Here is a 19,698-nt window from a genome sequence, read left to right as displayed (position 1 = left end):
TGGGCACACTTTGCTGTCCCCACAGGGCTGCTCATCTGTTCACTTCACCCAGACAGAGAGCACAGGCAGGGACCTGACTTTTGGGGGGGAATTTTGGAGGGAGTGCTCGCTCTCCTGACCAGCCCAAGTTATCCTCTCCCCTCGCTTTCCTCTGTGTGCTCTGAAGTACTCTCAGGGCAGTCAAAAAAAGCAGCTGAACTACCGTGGGTAGTTGTAGGTCAAGTACCTTTTGACCCACTATGGGTCTTCTCCCGTTACACCACAGGGAGCCCCTGGACATGGCTGAGGTGGTGGATGGGTCCCCCACAACTCCACTGGGGCTGTCAGAGCCAGGATTATGTGAGAGCTGGATGACCAGGGCAAGGAAAGGCCACCTCAGCCTTCAACCTCTGAAGGCAGTAGCAATCTTTCCCTCCTCCCTGCTCTCCAGTGGAGAAATGGGGGAAAAAAAGGCTGATAATTACCTTTTATACCCCAAACTGCAGAGCAAAGAGCCGCAGCCTCTGCAGCAGCTTGCTGGCAGAACCATCCATCCCACTGGGAGCCCTGGGCCCCTCACGTAGCTCCTGAGGCTGGGCCGGCCCGGGACGGGGCAGGGGAGTGCAGGGCGAGCCCCTGTGTGTGTGTGTGTGTGTGTGTGTGTGTACGTGTGTGTCTGTGCATGTGTGCTCGGCTGGCTCGCTGCGAGCCCAGCCTGGGAGGCCCAGGCTGGGGGTTGATTTTCTTTGGATGACTTTCCCCGATTGTCTAAAGCAATAAAAAGTAAAGAAACTTTTGGGGGGAGAAAAACGGTGGTTGAGGGGAGATTATTTTTGCAGTCCTGGTGCAGGCAGAACTCCCGAGGCTTGGTTCGGGGTGGGGGGGGTGGTTTTGCTCGCCTGAGGACTGCAGGAATTGGCTTAAATTGAATAAAACTGTAAGTACAGTACCGGGCACGGCGTAACAAGGAGTTCTGCAAAAGCAACACCACCGGAAAGCACAATGAAGAATAGAGCGGGTTACGCCGCGGTGAAAGTATGTACTGGTTGTTATAACACCGTGCCTCCAGAATAAATTATGTCCCTTTAAAAAGTAATACTTTAACTGTGGAGCTATATAGAGACAATTAAGACGATATTGTTCTCCTCATTTCCCTCCCCCCTCCCCTCCCTCCCTCTCTCTGCAGTAGCTCTGTGGAAACTTTTAATGCTGCAGCTTGAAACTTGGGCCTCTGGGTCTGAAATGCCTGAGAAAGCACTGCGGGCTCTAACTGTAAAACATTCCTTCGGCGGGCCCTGGAAACAGGGCGCGCTGGCGCAGGCGAAGTTCAGAGGGATCACATGGAAATGAGGGCTGGCTGCAGGCTCCCGAGGAGCGGTTTATTTCCCTTAAACCTGAACTTGAACTTGGGAAGGTGCAGCCGGGGCCTGGGCCGGGCTGAGGGCGGCCGTGAGGGGCTGGGAGCGGGGCCGCCGCAGGCCCCGGGCACCCACCCTGGGGCTGGGGGGGATCCCTGGGCACCCAGCGGCTTTTGTGCCATGGCCAGGGGGGAGATGGAGTCCGGGGAGCCAGAGGGTTTTGCTTTCATCCAAGCAAAATGCTGGAAAGTCCCGTCGCAGCAGTGTGTCTGCCGTCCCAGTTTCCACGGGACTTCCCGGCATGAGGTTATGAGCGGCTCCAAGTCCCCGTGCACGTGTTGTTTCATAAAAGGAAAGAAATGAGTGAGATCTGCTGTAAGAAATATGGGATTGTTGCACTCCCGAGCAAATTTAACTGTGCCTCCAGCAGAGAAAATTACGGGGCTGTCTAAAAGTGAGGCGTAGAGTGCAAAACTCAGCCCCCCTCGCAGCACATTTGCTTTTGCCTCGAAATAGTAGATGCAAACCGTGAGGTGGGTTTAAAGTTGGTTTTACCTCTTTCATTTCATGCATCCTGCTGTTTCCTCCTTCTCTTACAGAAGGGGGAAGCGAGGTGTCACTCAGGTGTAGTGGCAGAGGTGGCTGCTGTCCCAGCCGCAGGCGCGGGGCGGCTTCCTCCCCTCCTGCCCACAGCTGGCCTTGGCTAGGGGGTCATATTTTGGTCATTTCTGATTACTCCCGAACAATTTTTGGCTATGTTTATAGCAAAACTTTGAAAGGATGAATGGGCGAAAAAAATCCCGCTTGGCAGTAACTCAGGAAATATCTACAAAGATGTTCTTTCTGGAGCGAGATCTTATTTCAGGGTTTGTGTTAGGATCATTTTTATTCTGTGACAGCACATAAAGAGAGCGGGACAGAGCAATGAGGTCTGGCATAGCTAAAATCCCTTCTGTGTGTGTGAGGTTATATAGTTTATCAATGCAGAAACCACCACGGGCTTGGAAAAGTAAACAGCTGGCTTGGGTCTGTGTGCTGCACTTCGGAGTTGTCTGCAGGATTTAAATGGCTCGCCTGCGATTTTCGGCGCGGGACAAATATATATAGTTTTCCTTTCAAACATGTCAGAAGGTTTTTTTGCAGCCGTTTGTTTTCTCTGCTCCTTTTTTATTTGTTGCTATTTTCCTTTCTGATTCATTCCAGTTTATTTTGCTTTCACAAACGGCTTCGCTGCCACCAGCAAGTCTACAAATAAATTTTAAATTTAAAAAAAAAAAAAAAGTTCCTAGCCCACTCAGAAAACCTTATGGCAGCGACAAATATCAGAGAAAGCCATCGTCTCTCTCAAAGATTTCATCTCACCCTCCACTTAATCCTCTTGCTGTACCTCAGATCTCAAGTAACTTTCATACTGTGGGCTCACTTTAATGGATAGAATCTATTTTTCATGAAAAAAGCAGGAAATAAGCTGTCTTTCGTACAAAGATTTACAAAATGTAATCATTGTTGAAATATTCTCTTTGAACTGCCTTGTCCGCAGGGGTGTCTGGCTCCCAATACCCCCGTTTCTTTAGAACACCCTTACAAGTTCTTCTGGTAGATCAGGTACACTGGTGGTTCTGGTCTTTGATGTCTTGAATGAATGAAAGAAAAGCATAATAAAAGAGAGCTGTTGATCAAGCATAAAATACTCTTTAAGCTGACAGAATGGCAGAGTTAACACATTCTAAGCTGCTTTTAGGTTTTTCCTTTTTTCCTCACATTTTCCTGTGCTTTGTGTACAGTGGGGGTTTTTATTTTTTGAAAAGTCTCTGATCTATGTAGTATGCCGTCCTCTAACAAAAACCAAAATGGGATTGTTTCTCTCTCTTTCTCCCTTTCTTTTTCCTCTCTCTCTTTCCCTTCACTGTCTTTTTTTTTCTTTTTTTTAAACAGCAAGGGTTGCAGTTTAGCATGGCTGCAGTCAGCTTTCAGCCGACCACGCAAAGTTTAGAAGTTATTTTGCAGATTTCAAAGTCAATTTACTAACAAATAAGTGAACTTCGTTGCTCGTTTTTTTTTTTTTTTTGTTTGAAAACTGGAGGAAAACTGTAACTGGCAAAATGTTCCCCAAGTAAAGGCAAGACCCTCTGCCTAAAAGCAATTTTGTAAACCAAAAGACGGGGCAGGAAAATGACCTCATTGTGAGAGAACTTTTCTTTTAGAGGCAGAGAAAAGGGAAAGTTTTCTTCCTGTAGATCTAATTTAGATCTTAAGTTCCCATACATTATTTATACATCATATTCAGAGTGCCAGCCTACTCTGCTGACTGGGTTACATTTCAAACATTTGCCATTGATAAGTCTTTGCTGTATTATATTCAGGCTAAATGCGAATATGTCATAGCGCAGTCAATCTTTAATCCGCTGAGCTCCAGGTCGGGGCAGCAGGGGGTCCAGCACTCAGAGCATTGGTTTATACTTAAGAAACATCTGGGGCCAGCTGGGACACTTTACTGGAACATTCAGATGTCTGGAACAACAGCAGGAGTTACTGTATGAGTGTGTTTTCATAGGTTTGGGAGGGTTTGGGGTGACTTATTTAAAAACACTAGCTGTTCCCAACTTGAGGTTTGAACCCGAGCAGAAATCTTGCCCAAAGTGAGTTTGTTGGTCCCAGGAGAGAAGTGGTTTTGGACTACTATACATTTTTAATAGTCAGCAGGCAAAAGTGCATATCACAAAATTATTGCACGTAATTTAATGCAGTTTGCCACAACTGGCATTCCCGCAAAAACTATTGGATGCAGAGCTACTGTATGCATTGCCTGGAGAGCAGTGTCCCTCCTGGGACAGGTTTTATCTGCCTCCAGACAATATAAATGTGCTCGGAGTGGGGCGTGTGACTCTCCCCGGTGCGGATGTTGGACGACCAGAAGATTCTCTCACTGTTTTATGTCCCTTTGGGGATGACCAACATGCTACTTATGTCCCTGTTGGTATTTCAGTCTGGAAAATATAATTACTAAATAATTAATTCCAGCTCTAAGAAAATAACTTCCATAGGCACAAAGGTGACCTTGTCTTTTATATTCACCTTTCGGTCCTACACAGTTAGGATCAGATTTTGGGCCTGGAGAAACTCTGGAGGAAGCTGTAGAAGAGTGGGATGAATTCAGATGTGGGGTAAACCAGAGGCAGTTGCTGTGTCTGCAGGAGCCCTCCAGCCAGTCGCACCAGAAGCTGAACTGCCACTGTCTCCCCTCACCCTGGCAACCCTTTTGAAGTGGCATCAAAGGCCCAGTTTTGTCCCCTTGCTTTCACACGACGCACCGTGGGGAAGAGCCTTCCCGGCACCTCTCACAAGGTGATGCCAAAAGGCCCAGTTCACTGCCTAACTGCTCACATTCTCCTTTTATCTTTGCAACCAGAAGGACTCGTTACCCCAATTCACCTCCCCGGGGTTAATGTTCGTGAGAGCCTCAAAGTTCTTGAGGTGACTGAAATGTCATCCCCAAACAAAACAACGTTCTGCAGCGAGACCTCACAGGTGCCAGCGGCCGTGGCTTGGGTTCAGCTGGGCTGCCCAAACAGCCGCTTTGCCGGCAAGCTCTAAAGCTGTGGGGTTTTATTTTATTTTACTTTATTTAGGCTCTTATCACAGGTGGGTTTTCCCGCCCGGGCCCGCACAGCCATCGCTTCCTGCACGTGCCCGGGGCAGCAACGGCCGCAGCAGCCGCCTTTGAAGTCCCGATGGCACCGACCCGTCATGCCGCCGGGCACACAAACTGGGCTTCAACCTACAGAAAACGGCTATCACTGAGCAGGCCTGAGCCCTGAGTGGGTATGGGGAAGCCAGAGCTGCTGTGCGTGGAGTTTGTCAGAGTTTCAAACGTGTGAATGTCCTTAAATAACCTACATCGCCCGGAGAAATAAGCCAACTGTCACACCCAGTTCTGGATTCCACATTAACAACCTCCTTCCGCAGCGTTAAACTTTGCCCTTGAGGACTTTTGTTTAACTTCTTAATTTGAAAAACAGATAGGGAGGGTGCACAGCCCCAGCTTTCTGAGCGAGCTGAAAGGTCCCATTGTTGGGGCAGGAGATGTGCAGGTAGAAGCAAATGGAACAAGTTTGGGTTGGATTGTCATTGTGGTTGGAAACACGTGAGAGGTGCTCACGGCGAGGCTGGGGGTGAGGGACGGCGTACAGGAAGGCTGGTTTGAGGAGGTTTCCATAAACAATGGGCCGGTTCCTGGGCTCCTGACTCAGGCAGAAACTGCTACAGGAGTCAATGGGGCACTTTGTTAAATATCCAGAATCACGCAATGTTTCCTTGCTGTTCTTACCATAGAAAGGAGCTGATTGTCAGGAGTGACTGGAGGATTTTTGTGTGTCCCTGCTATCTCCAGGAGTGCATAAGAAACAAAAAGACTTGCACTATCAGAGAACCGTAATTGCCATCTCAGACTTCCTGTTTAGGATTCAGTCAAGTAGATATTGTTTATGGATCATAAAACCTTACTACTGTGAGGATTCTCAAATACAAGTTTCAACTTTCATGGTGCTGTAAATTGGGGGGGGGGGGGAAGTGTGATAATACTCCTTGGAGAACAGTAAAATAGAGCTCTGCAATGGTTAAATGGAATTTTATAAGCACATTCAGTGTGGAACTGTTTTGCATTACATGAGTTGAATACCTTAGAGATGACACACATCTGCAGGCACTTTATTAAATCCTTAGTCAGCACTTTTCAACCTGATGAGATTACTTCTTCATTTGACTGGAGAAAGGGAAGCAAAGATCTCGTACCGGACTGCAGAATTCTTTCTGATGTTTCACCTTGAGCACTGGAGAAGGACAGCGAGATGCTGGGCAGGACAATACAGACTCATAGTTGCAGCGACAACTGTGTGGCAGCAATTTTACTGAGCAGGACCTTTAGCTCCAGTGGGTGCATTTAGCTCTAAACTCGCTGGGAGAACAGTACTGCAAAGTAAATAGAAGGGAAATAAAACACCGGCTCTTTTATGAAAAAGCACGGAGATAATATCGTCCTGACCGTACTGTGATAGGGCCCATGATTTAAATGGAGATTTTAAATTAAGAAAGGCAACACCGCCTTCTCCAAGTGGGTGCAGTCGGATAGGTTACAGAACTGCAGGGATGAAATGGGTGAGGTGCTTAAACATTGGGCAGCACTCTAAAGCAAGGCACAAAATACTTCAGCCACCTAAATGTACGGATGGAGGCTTCTTTTTTTTCTCCATTCTAAGCTCCCTAATCATGCAAAAAACCCCTTGATAGGTCCCAGCTATCGGGTCTCCAAGTGCCTAATACGCTTCCTAGACGTTTTCATTTGAGGCCGGAGGTCTCCTCTCCCTAGCAGAGAAGTTTCACAGGTGCTCCAGAGGAACAATGGTGCTCTTCAGCCCTAATCCTGGAAGACTTAGACGTGTATAGGAGGCTTGAGGGGGATATGAGATCTTAATATTAAAATGATTAGCAGAAAAAGGAGGATCATTCTGTGTGTGCGCTTCAGCTGTAAGATGCTCTAAATTAAACCAGTGTCCCGAGAGCGGTGCTGGTGGGATCTGCTGGGTAAATGCGCGCTCTGTCTCGCTGTTCTGCTGCCTCAGCCCATAAAACATCTCATCCAAGTGGGGCTGCAGGAGCAGGCGGAGCGGGACGCAGCTGTTGGCGAAGCGCTCCGAGTTTGGGTCCCGTAAAAGCAGCTTTTCACTCGAGGCCGTGCAGAGGAAGTTTTGAAACAAGCGTGCGGTTTGGTTTGGGTCTCTCCTGCAAGGGTTAAGTTTTTCATTGGTATTAAGGCCGAGCAGTGTCTGCAGGAGTCATATTGACACCCTAGTGCATGGTAACTCTACTCCTTTATTGACATGTTGCTAGTCAGGAGCACAATAGCGCTCTGTGTCTGCAAATCATTGCTAAAATCATCTCAAGAAAAAAAAAGTTTGAAAGCCCAACGCGAGACAAAGGCCCCAGAGCTGCACTGCGCCGCTCAAAACTCCCGAGTCAGCAACTTCTATTGATTAAAAACTAACCTTTAAAGTAACTCGCAGAGTGTGTGGTTAGCATTTAAATTTAAACATGTCATGAGTTGATTTGTGTTACTGAATACCAACTCCGAAGGAGTTACATTCACATCAGATTTTTTTTTTTCTAATTCCCTTAAGCAGCTAAAGTATTTCATGAAATGTCAATAGGGCAGGGGGGAAAAAAAAGGTGTTTTGGAGGGAGGGGACTCGCGCCCAGCCTCGCCGTTTCTTTTCCCATGCAAATAGTCACCCCAAAAAGAAAAGTGTGGGGAGCGACACACAATAATTAGACCTTTGTCTAACTTTCCCAAGTGCCAGAGAAAGACAGATTAATTAAATATACAACAGTGTTGGTTTTTGGAGTGGGGGTCTCTCTTGCTGTGGAGGTCATAAATTAGGCAGAATAAATAGTTCAGTGTGTTGGGAGCGGGGCTCGACGTCAGCGCGGCTGGCGGCGGTGGGAGGGCGCAGCGCCGCGCTTGCGGATGGCGGTCACGTCTGGGGCTGTCTGGTTGCCCTTAGCAACGAGACATGATGTAACACCGGGATGAACTTGAACTTGGGGGACTTGAAAAGGGAACAATAGACCAGAGCAATCAATAAAGCCTATTTCAGTGAAGGATTACAGAGCCGCTCTGGGGTAACCTTGTCTGCGAGGCGCGGGGTGAATAGCGAGATGCGTGAAGGAGCGCGGGGCGGCGGGGGACGGACCGACGGAGCGGCCGGGGCGGCCGGACACACGGACCGAGGGGCGGGGGGGCGGCGGAGCCCGGGCGGGCCACGGGACCCCAGCGCCGCCAGCCCCGGCCCCGCGCGGCCCCACCTCCGCAACCTCAGCGCTTCTTCTTTTTTTTTTTTTTTTTTTTTTATTTCCTGCTTTAAAGAAAAAAAATCAGCTTTTGAAACGAGGGAGGAGTGGCAAGGGCAGCGGCTCCCGCCACCGGCGGGCCATGTGCCGGACCAGCGGCCATGGAGCAGCCGGACTGCGGAGATGGGAACCATCGCCTGGAACTGTTCAACCCCTCCACTCCTCGGCCTCGCAGCCTTTAACCCTTCCACTCCATCACCTCGCAGTTTTAACCCCTCTACTCCATCGCCACTAAATTTTTAACCTCTCTACTCCATCACCTCTCAGTTTTAACTTTTCTACTCCATCATCTCACGGTGTTCAGCCCTTCCACTCCATCACTTTGCAGTGTCCAACCCCTCTACCTCATCTCCTCTCAATCTTTACCCCCTCTACTCCATCACCTCAGCCTTAACCCCCCCTAATTCCCATCCTCTCTCAGTCTGTAACCCCTCAACTCCATCACCTCAGTCTGTAACCCCTCTTCTCCTTTACCTTGCAGTTTTAACCCCTCTACTCCCTCCCTTCTTAGACTTTACCCCCCTCTCCTCCCCGCTGGGCAGTGCCACAGTTCCCAGTCCGGCCCAAAACTGTCACACTCAAGGAAAAAGCGTGAGGGATGACCCTGAAAAGTTTGGAAAAGTTGGGAGCTGGCAATGGCCGGAGGTGCTGGCCGTGGTTGGAGATGTCTCCAGCACAGCACAGCCCACACTCCACGTCCCTGCACCCACCTAAAAATCAGTAGGGCCCCGCAGTCAGGGAGGAGAACGGGACTTGGCTCCGCTTCACGAACCCTGCCAGAACTTTCCTCTGTTTATAAACTTTACATATGAGAACTATTTCGTTTAATTGCAGCCTGAGTAAGTCTAAATATAAAATCTGTAGGCAATAGATGGAGCCGATATGGGACCGGTGTGTTTGTATTCAGAAGGGCGAGTGGAGGAAGAGTTAGTTAATGAGGTGTATTGGAAGCAGGACAACTTCTCCAATCCTGCTATTTATTTTACCAGTTCCTACCTCCATGGCAAGACCACATAATCTCCAGGTCCCACATGAAACTTGCCTCAGAGTCTCCCGTAAATGTTCATAAGTCCTCCCTGAGCTGATTGTGCTATCAATCACGTCAGAGGCCGAAAAGGAGCGGAGGAAAAACTTGGTAAAACTTGTCATCGGTCCGTGCACACGCACGGACGCACCTCATATATTACAGGAGCCCCAGCAAAAAACCGGGGGGTATCAGCAACGGCTCTTTAATACCTGAGTCTTTCTTGTTGTATTACTTTACTCCAGGCTAAATAGTTGCTGCTTGTTGGTGTATTCCCACAGCAATATGTCACTGCCAAGGAGCATCCCCCCTCGCGCACGGTCCCAGGGCCTAACACTGCTCTCATTCATGGCGGGTTCAGGTTGGGCTGACCCTGCCGGGGCTGGGATGGGCTCTCCCCGGTGCAGTGGCACTGCCCCGGCTCCAGCAGAGCCCACTCCAGCTTCCCAACTGTGTTTATTTTCCTATGGAGGAGCGAAGCTGCTCTCTGTGCTCCGGGCATCTGCGCCGTTGGGTTAAGGACGGTATTGTTGCTGGGCTGAATTCCCTGGGAATTCCCTCCCTATGGGAAAAAGAAGAAAAAGGGGAAAAAAATATTTTCCCAAAGAAAAGCTATTAGTTGAGGCCCACGTTTTGTTTTGAAACACAAGTATGGGGAGAGGTACGGGACATTTTCACTGATCCACTTTCCCCAGATTTGCTTTATCCTGGCTTTTCTGTAGCGATCCACATTTCTCCTAAGAAAACAGCCCTGTTGTTGAATTTCTGTGCATCTGTTCCAGCGAGACAGTTGAAGCAGGGCAGTATAAAGCAACAGATGCTTATGCTGGCACATGCCTAAATACCCAAGAAAACCCCGACTGCAGGGTGATAAATGGCACAGAGAGGCGAATGTGTATCGCCTTTTCAGGGGATTAGACAAAAGTGAACTGGAGGGATCTTCAAGCCATCATCTATTAAAAAGATTGATAACTTGTAACGTGACATGACCCCCGCATTCATCTGTAGCTATGTCCAGCGACTGTCGGTGAGGAAAAAAAATATATTGATTTGTACAGTATTTTTAATTAAGCTTTGTAATTAGGTCAATTCGTCACGGTCTCAATTAGCCCCCCTCTTGGTGGAGGAGGCTGGCGGCCGTGCCCGGAGCCCTTGGGGAAGCGGCGAGAGCGAGGGCCGGGGCTGATGCCTCTCCTTTCTCTTTTTGCAGTCCTGGTACCTGGGATAAAAGTCTCCGCTTCCCACCACGCACCGGACAGACCACCAGACCCCTTCCCACCTCTGTAACACGGAAGCAGCAGCAACGCAGCGCAGCGACTTCACATCGGCGGAAGGGGAGGCGAGCAGACACCGACAGCAAACTCGTTCATGGAAATGGCAAACGTTATGGTTGAATGGCAAAGGCCGTAACTTTCTCTCGAGATTTGATTTTAATTTTTCTTTTTTTTTTTAATTTTTTTTTTTTTAGACAACTTTAGGACTGTTGTAATTTCTCATATGGTGCTGGAAATGGTTGGGCTTCATAACTTTTGAAGTGTTTCATTGGTAGTGTAAGCGTTAGGTGACACTGAGTAGAACTAGCCTCTGCTGCTGCTTACCAACTCGCTGTTGTAACACACTTTCCATATGGAGCCTAACTGTTTTACAGTATCCTCATCGGATTTTCCCATACAGGTGTGAGACTTCTTGAGAAATCATGAAACACACTTAAACTATAACTTTTGTAGTAGCTGAATTCTGCAATATATAACTTACCGGACAGACATAGAGCATGTTTTTTTTTTTTTCTGTAACATATCGGGGAAAAAAAAATGCAGGTTTCTTTTTTTTGTTGTTGTTGTTGTTGGGGTTTTTTCCTTTTTTTTTTTTTTTACAGTCGGCACTTAGAGACGTAACATGAACCATAAGAGCATTGTCAACAATTTTTTTCCACTTCGATTGCAGAGCGATTTAAAACATCAAACTACTACTATTCACTTAAAAAAAAAAAGAAAAAAAAGAAAAAAAGTTTGAAATGCTGCACTTACATTTAAAAAAAACATTTTTCAACAATTTTCAACAATTACACAAAAATTCACGCAGAAATGGGGAAGTTGGTCTGTTTTGACAGAAACTGACAGGAATCAATCAAAACAATCGAATTTTGAATTGAGTAAAGTGCAATTTCATTGGATAGCTAAATATCTTTGTAAGATAGAGATTGTTGAAAATTCTATTTTTGTTTTCCAAGTCCTTCCACCCCAGGACTCTAAATTATTGGGGTAAAAAACAGCCTTGCAAGAAAAAGGGGAGCTATTTTTGCTTTTTATGTTTTTTATTGTTGAACTTGTATCCCTTTAAAACTGAAGGAAAATTAAAAAAAAAAAACAAATCTAATGGTGCTTTTACCACAATATGTTAACTACATTAAATGCTAATTAATCATTTTCTGTTATCAAAGCACATAACTAAAATTAAATCATAATATCTGTTAATTTTATAAGCTAAAAGTCACTATAATGGATTATGCCAATTCTGACAAATTTTACGTGTTTCCGGCAATATAGGGTTTAACAGTTCTCAAACACCTTGGGAATAAGAGAGAACGGTCCAGAAAGTAAAACACCTTCGTGTCCCTGAACTGGTACATTTTCTGGACTGTGGAGAAATCATTACAGAAACGAACGATGCTGATCTTCTTACAACTTATGCCAGTTCAAAGCAAGGGCACTTGCTGAAGAAGAAAAAAGAAAAAAAACAGACAAATAAGTAGAAAATGAAAAAAAAAAAAAAAAAAGAAGTTTGGACCCCAAACGTCCTGTATCTTATGTACAAAAAAAAGGAAAAAAAAAGAAAAAAAAAAAGAGTGCAAGTGATTTTTTCTATCAGACAGCGGAGCACCCCTTTGCTTCACATGCAACTTTAAGAAGGTTTCCTATACTATACATATATATACGTTCTGGTTGGCGAGTCCAGCTAATCAGAGAAAGTCTCTGCATGTTCTAGTGTTAGTAACTAATTTTTATATAGTTAATGTAGGGTAAAGTAGAGTGCATTAAGACACAATATTGTAATCCCTATTCCAGGCACTTGCCTTTAAACTATGTTTGTTCGACCCTTCAGAAGGGTTTCTACTACTGTCCTATACAATCAAGTAACTGAAATTCTTGGGAAGACACTTTGCTCCTCATCTTTTCCCTGAAACGATGTTTTGTTTTGTTTTCTTAATTTGCACGAAACAAAAAAAAAAAAAAATTCCATATCAATGTGCCTTGCCCTGGATAGCGATTATTTGTGGAATTGTTGCACATGTTCCTATATTGAAAGGGGTTTTTCCCTAGTCAAGCATTTGGAGACACTTTTTGTAAATGTGACTTTTATGTCAGCCATTGTCAGTTCCAACATCTAGAATTAAATAGGATGTTAGTTGTTCCGCAGATAGGAGTAGTGTTTATTGTCCTGTATGGTCAGTGGCAGTGCTATTCTGAGATCTGTAGATGCTAGATTATCAGTATTTTTGGATGTTGCTGCATTTTACCTTTTATTTGGAGTCTTCCTTTTTTTGTTTTGTTTTCTCCCAGATATATGAAAATATGCAATACCTGCTTATATCATGTAGAAAAGCTTAGCAATTATTAATTTTTCTTTTAATTTTTTTTTATTTGACCAAAGTTGGTGCTGCACTTGACGCAGTGTGTTTTAGGTGTTTGTCTTTGTACTTTTGTGATTTTTGAATGCACATGCAGGAAGGGCTCTTCTTAGAGAAGCAGTCAAACTGTGAAGCACTAAGCTGAACCCTGCTTCAAGCAATTTTTGTTTTACAACTGTTCCTTTCACAAGCAAGCCTTAAAAAAAAAAAAAACAACTTCCTTTTTCTTCAGATCCCACACCCATTTTTATTAGCAGACTGCAATCAATCCACATTCAATAAAAGTATATAATGCCCATTTTTATATGCACGTTTTTAAACTTCCAAGTTCTGAAAATTGTTTACTGGTTATTCTCTATTTAAGGAAAAAATAAAATGTTTTGGATTTTCATATGTGTCTGATAAGTGGTTGAGTAGTCATTTTGCTCTATTGTATTGTGTGATTGTTAGTATATGGTATCACATCCTCTAGCCAGCATCCTTTGCCTTCCCTATAGCACTTAGCTGGGCATTACTTTATTAAGACATATGTGCACTAAAAAAAAAAAAAAATAGCAGCTTTCAGTGCTTCACAGTGAAGGGAAAAAAGCCTAGACAAACATTTTGTCAGAACCTTGCTATGAGACAAGGTATTACCAGTAAATTGGTTGTATATACAATAAAATTGCACCCTTTTTTAAACAAAACAAACTAAGCAATAGTTTGGGCAGTTAGTTGTTTTTAGTGAGCATGTTGTAGTCATGGCTGCAAAGAGAGAGAATTAAACTGCCCACTCAGAAGATATGTAATTTGTATGTTGTATAGTTTTATTGATTACACTGATTTATTCTACCCTATTTTATAATGCAGGACTTTTGTAATGTTGTTTAAATGAGGAAAAATTTCTGTCAAATTAGCTTAGTGGAATTTCTGATTGTTCGTTATAAAGGCAGCGTTCATAGAATTGCTTTTTTTTTTTTTTTCCTTTGGGAACTGGATTTAAGTTAAAAACTTTCCCGTTTCCTTTTTTTGTATGTATTTAAATACAGTTATTTTTCTTCTCTCAATGGTATAGCATATTCCTATGCTTGAGAAGTATAGGCTACTGAAGAACCATTGTAAATGGACATTACAGGTATGCTGTATTTTTGAAGGTATTTTTGTCATATTAAGTTTGATGACGCTAAAGTTAGGGAACTCTGAGCAGAATTGCGAGAAAAAAAAATGTTTTAAAGGCTTTAAAACATTAGGTAGGAGGTCAAGGGTGTTAACCAACAGGGGTTGTAAAGTATTACACACTAAATTCAGTTTGCGTTCACCTTCCTCTCACGCAGGAAACGCGGCAGTTCCGTTCTGTGCAGGTGTAGAGAACAAACAGTGTTTTAGTCCTCTTTTAGAGGAGCGGGGAGGCGAGCAGGGATGGGCAGGAGGGATGGGGCATCCATCCATCCCTCCATCCACCCAGCCAGCCAGCCAGCCAGCCAGCCATCCATCCCTGGATGGTCCCGGCGTGCGGCGGCAGCAGCGGAGCCCCGGCTCCGCACCGGGCGCTCCTTCGGAGTCACCCAAGAACTTTTTTTCCTCCCCGCCTCCTTCTCTCCAGAACTGTCAGACGCACAAATTCTCTGACCTGTGCCCACCCCCGCCCACCCAAATTTAAAGCCCTAGGGATGGCTTAGCGCGAATTGACTTTTTCCCAAGTTAATTCCTTTCTTCTTTTTTTCACCCCTCTTTTTTCGGGTTTTTTAAATTTTTTTTTTTTTTTTGAGCGAGGGCACTTGCTTTTCTCATGCCGCACACCCCAGCAATGCCATTATTATTTATTCTTTTTCCTTTATAATAAAAAAAAACTTTCGGGCTTCGAGTTTAGGCAGCCATGGTACACTTTGTCTCTGTTGCTTGTTCCCCCTCCCCTTAAGGTCGAAGGGGAAAAGAAACACCAAGTTTTCTCAACTCCACAGTATTCAGTCAGCCCACAGGAATATGCAAAATCCCTCTAACATTTTTTTTTTCTTTCTCTAGTTCTCTTTGTTCCGTATATTTGCAGCTTTGTAGTAACAGTGTTATAAAATATTTACTGTACAAAAATACAAAAAAACCCAGATACATAGCCTAAAACAGTTTTTTTTTCCTTGTGGTGAATTATTTTTTTAAGAATGTCAGTTAATATTGTACTTTGCATTGTGTCTCTGGAAATATCTTTTTTTTCCTTTTTTTTTGTTGGTAGAAGGCCTCCATCGAACAAAATTAAAACCATAACCGGCATGACAATGTAAGGAGAGCTTCAATGGCACCTAAACAATAAATAAATAACAAATTCAACCTCATGAGGTCTGTCGGAGGCAGGTCTTGTGAAGTTAACACTGCCTGCTAGGCAGGATTTTCATTAAATCAAGCTTACAATGCCAATTTTGTCTTGAAGTCAATGCATGTATTACTGTTTGACAGTAAACCCAGCTATGCCATCATCAAGTCCAAGGCTGCGCAATAGTCTAATTAGTATCGAGTACATTTTCCTTTTATTTTTTCCAATAAAAAAGCAGTGGGATGAAAATTGCTTTGATATATAGCAGGTAACATTGAAGCTATTCCATAGCACTTAACTGTAGTGAATACTGTGTCACCAATTCTGAAATCAATTTAATGTTTAATGCAAATCCATTACATGGTGCTATTACAGGCTGGCAAAATGATTTACAAAAATGTGACAACTTGGGCTCAATTCACTCTGCTTTCCAACAATGTAAATGCATAGCAGTGTTTATCTGCATGAAAACTATGCACTAATCTATCTGAAAAAAAAAAAAAAAAGAATATATCAACTTTGGTATCTACTTTCCGTTTACTTCGATCCTTGCCTTTTCGGTCATTGTTATAATGCCAGCTTTAGGACAGAAAGAATTATAAGAAAACCAGCATAATACCTGATATATTAAAATGTAGTGCCTGTGAAATCTGTATTATATTGCTCTTCTGAAGTAAGATTTTTCTACACCGGTAGCCTTCGCTGTCTGTCAGAACCTTCTGATATAGGTGATGTAAAATAACCGTACAATATTAATGCATGCTATTCCATAATGCTTAGTAGCTGTATGAATATTACTCAAAGTTATGTTAGTCTTTTTTTCTGACTTGGTTCTTGTCAGATAGGTTTAAAGATATTTCACTGAGAACGCAAATTCTGTCTTTATTGATTTGGGGTGTTTTCAGTATTTTGGAGGTATACATTTACTTAAATTCAGTATTACTTGTGTTTTGGGTTTTTTCTTTTTTTTTTTTTTTTTTTTCTTTTTTTTTTTTTTTTTTTTCCTAGAGGGCAGGACATGGTGTTTGAGACCAGAAATCCGTGCCTGGTAAGATTTTCGTCTCGAAAAGCTACCCTAAGAATTCAGAGAGCTTGCTCTGAAGAACAGTTCAAATTGAAGGGACAGTCCTTTAAACCCACAAATGAGACCGAGCTCATGTTGCGAGAGATTTCTTAATGGGCAGCGGTGAACCAGGTACCCATGCTTGACCCTTCTTCACACCAGACTTCCTCATATAGAAAGAAAAAAACCCTTTAAAAAAAAAAAAAAAAAAAAAAAAAAACTCATGTGGTTGTTTAGTTTCATGCACAGTTGCAATATTTTTCTTCAAACAAACTCTGTACAAAACTTTGGGCCCGATTCATAAAAGCTCCTTTGCTATTAACACGGGAGGCTGGTGGGCTCCTCTCCTCCAAATTGAGGGTGGGCTTCGCCCTGGCGAGCCCCGCTGGCCCTGCTCTCCCTCCCCTTCCCCTCTCCGCCTCCCCCAGCCCCGCGGAGACCAGGAACCGGTGGGAAGGGGCCGTGGAGGAGGCGAGGCAGCGCAGGACCATGCTCCGAGCCCCAGAGGTGCAGGTTGGCAGGAGGAAAAGGGGGAGGACGGCTCCGGCCGGCGCCGGGGGCTCGGGACACCGCGACTCGATCACAAAAGAGATCTTGTCCGCACCAGAACAAAACGCGCTCGATCGCTACCTCTGAGCTCTAGAGAAACCCTCCGTCGGGGCCAGCGCTCGCCCGCAATGTGAACTTTTGTACTTTGGATGCTGGGGTTTTTTTTCCTTAGGGAAGACTATTTTCCACTTAGTTAATCTTCTATGCTCGAGCATGAACAAAAACAATTGTGTTGGGTGAAATCTCCCCCCTTTAATCTGCATCCACAAATTAATATGAGGGGAAAAACAAAACGAAGATGAGTTTCTAGACGGAGCATGGTAGGGCGAGAGCGCCTGGCTCGGCATCCGCCACCGACGCCGCTCGTCCTTGTTGCAACTGCTGCCTTGGGGACAGGGCCACGAAATTCTTGGGAAACACAATCAAGGAGAAATCTCCATTTTGGCCGGCTGTGCAGGTTCTCCCGAACTCTGCCCCAGCCCAGTCCCTCAGCGGCGGGTTGAGATTTGAGGCGCTAAAATTTCCACCGGCCGTGTGAAAGATCTGCTGCAAATTCACTTGACACCCGTGTTAATACCATGTCGTGTTCATTTTTTTTTATGAGTCAGGCCCCTCGTGCCTCTAGTATACTTGTATTGACTCTCATAGTTACCATTTTAGTTTTACTGTGTTCTGTGAAAAAAATTGTAATTGGTTGAGAATCACTGTGGGCATCCATTCTTATTCAACTAAGTCTCCGCAGGTTTTTTGAGCTGGTGTGGATTAGTTTAACTCTTGTATTCAACCATTAGTGCTACCACCTTCTCACATTACAATACAATTACTGGAAGCAAGTACTGCATTTCCTATGCAACAAAAAAGGAAAATAAAAAATTGCTAATGCTAACAGGCCGTGTTGTTATTTACTCCCAGCCGGGCACGGGGTCGGGTTGCGGCTGTAGGACTGTGGGCATCGGGCATCAACCTCTCCTGGCCCCAGCCTTGCAGCCTGGGCAGGCTCCCAGGCAGCAGCTTCATCCCAAATCATGGGGATATTTGGGTAAATCGAAAAAAATAAATATTTTGTCACATTGGCCACTCTTCCCCGTGTTTTTGGTGTCCCGTTGCACAAAATCGTTCCAATATCAGATTAATCCTCAGCAAATCTCTGCAGTTTAATCATTCAAATTAAAGAGATGAAGCACACCTAGGAAAGATCCAGGAGATTAATAAGTGCTGCAAATGCTACAATGCGTCTTTAAATGTAGCCAAACTATAACAATATTGCCACATTTCTGAGGAGCCCCAGTATAGCCACGGCTGTGGGGATTGACCTTGGAGCTGCTGGCAGAGCTGCCTCTCTCTGCAAGGCTCTGGGTGCAGAAATAGGCAAAATTTAAGCTCTTTTACAAATGTTAAAGTTTTCTTCAAAGTTTTTCACTCTGCAACACCTTTTGCTTAAAAGATACATGCAGAATTTAGCATTTGCAGAAAGGGTTCTTTTGCATTTGAGCCATTCTGTCTGTTTTCTATGTAAAAGCAGACACTGAGCTCACACCTGAAGGGTGAGGGCTGGTTCAGCTCTGCCCTTGGGGACAGCAAACAGGGACCCTCATGACCCCCGGCCCTTCCCCAGGCAGCACCAGCTGCAACACCAGCTCTTCCATTTTATTTGGGGGGAAATGAGTGTTTTCTAACAAACGTGTGTCTGACACACATAAACCGCTGGTATTTCCTTTCTCACACCTCCAGAGTTTTGGTTTTGGCTACAAGGCCAGGGCGGGAGGGTCAGGCTGGGCACAGGTCTAATGTCACCATCCCCAGGGGGGGGCCCTGTCTGTGCCCCTCGCTGTGTGCCTCCCGTGTGGGCAGTGCTGGCACCAATACGTGGTGTGGCAGCTGAGGACAGGTTGGAGCCTGTTCAATTTGGCTTTTTTTTCCTCATAAAGGAGACCAGACAGTAAGGAAAAGCCAAATCTGTCCTCAAAGGAAACACAGTACCCCAGGCAGGGCTTGCCAACTGTGCTGGCCCCTTTCACCCCTGCAAGCTCTGGGAGGAGGGAGGAACGGGGGGGTGAGGGTGCTGAGCCTGTGCTCGCTGTCCCAGTTGGGCAAAAACCGGCCCTAAGGGTGGTGGTGGTGCCCCGTGGGCTTGGAAGTGAGCCCAGGTGTGGGCCAGCCTGTCCCACAGGGCTGCCAAAGCTGGATGCTTCCTCCCAGCCCTGGCTGTGAGCACAGGGGATACCGGGATGGGAGGGAGGGACAGGCACCCACCCGTGTGCATCACTGCATGAACAGACACAGGAAAATTAACACCTGCTTTAAAAAAGTGCAATTACAGCACAAAGGGAGGTGTCACCCATCAGCTCCAACTGCTCCTCACCACTGCCCGTTCCCCATTCTTGTCCATCCCCTCCTAAAAAATAATCCACTGTTATTTATTTATACCCTTTGTCACTGAAGGTGTTGGCTGAGGTTTGGTGGAGGAAGCACGAGGGGTGCAAGGGGTGACCCTGTCCCACAAGGATGATGGCTGTGCTGGCAGCGGAGTGAGCACTGTCCAGGGCTCAGGCACCACCTTCTGCTTTCTCCCTCCTTTCCTTGCACGTTTTCTTCCCCTCCAGCTTTCTGGCTTTCTCTTTCTTCCTGTAGGAGAAAAGATCTCCATCAGCATCTAAGAAATAAATCCCATTTATTATTTATCGCTATCAAAATGTGTCAGCCTGGCTCGGGACGCAGGAGGAATACGCAATAGCCCCTCACAGAAATCAAAAAACTTTGGGTGGAAAAAGCCCAGGGTGGTGTTCAGGCAGGGAAATGCAGGTGCTTTGCCCTGCTCAGAGGGAGATCTGGCTCCTTAACCTCTTCCTTAAATGCAAATGTTGCTGTTGATGCAACTGGAGCAGCACTCACTGAGGCGATGGGTCCGTC

The 19,698-nt window shown here is 45.2% G+C and overlaps 1 protein-coding gene across 13 annotated transcripts in view; it reads left to right on the top strand.

The window, feature by feature from the left end:
* NFIA (nuclear factor I A) overlaps window positions 1–17,674 on the top strand; it is a 348,766-nt gene extending 331,092 nt beyond the window's left edge. For 11 of the 13 annotated variants that reach the window (XM_030953282.1, XM_030953290.1, XM_030953284.1 and 8 more), the window contains one exon: window positions 10,475–10,635. In XM_030953282.1, coding sequence (XP_030809142.1) covers window positions 10,475–10,492 — 18 coding nt within the window. In that variant the 3' untranslated portion in view covers window positions 10,493–10,635. Of the gene's footprint in view, window positions 1–10,474 lie in introns of all 13 variants that reach the window. The other 2 variants (XM_030953281.1, XM_030953289.1) reach the window with 1 other exon arrangement.
* The last annotated feature ends 2,024 nt before the right edge of the window (window positions 17,675–19,698 follow it).

This window comes from Camarhynchus parvulus, chromosome 8, assembly GCF_901933205.1.
Source record: "Camarhynchus parvulus chromosome 8, STF_HiC, whole genome shotgun sequence".
NCBI lineage: Eukaryota > Metazoa > Chordata > Aves > Passeriformes > Thraupidae > Camarhynchus > Camarhynchus parvulus.
This window is presented reverse-complemented; position numbering and strand designations above follow the sequence as displayed.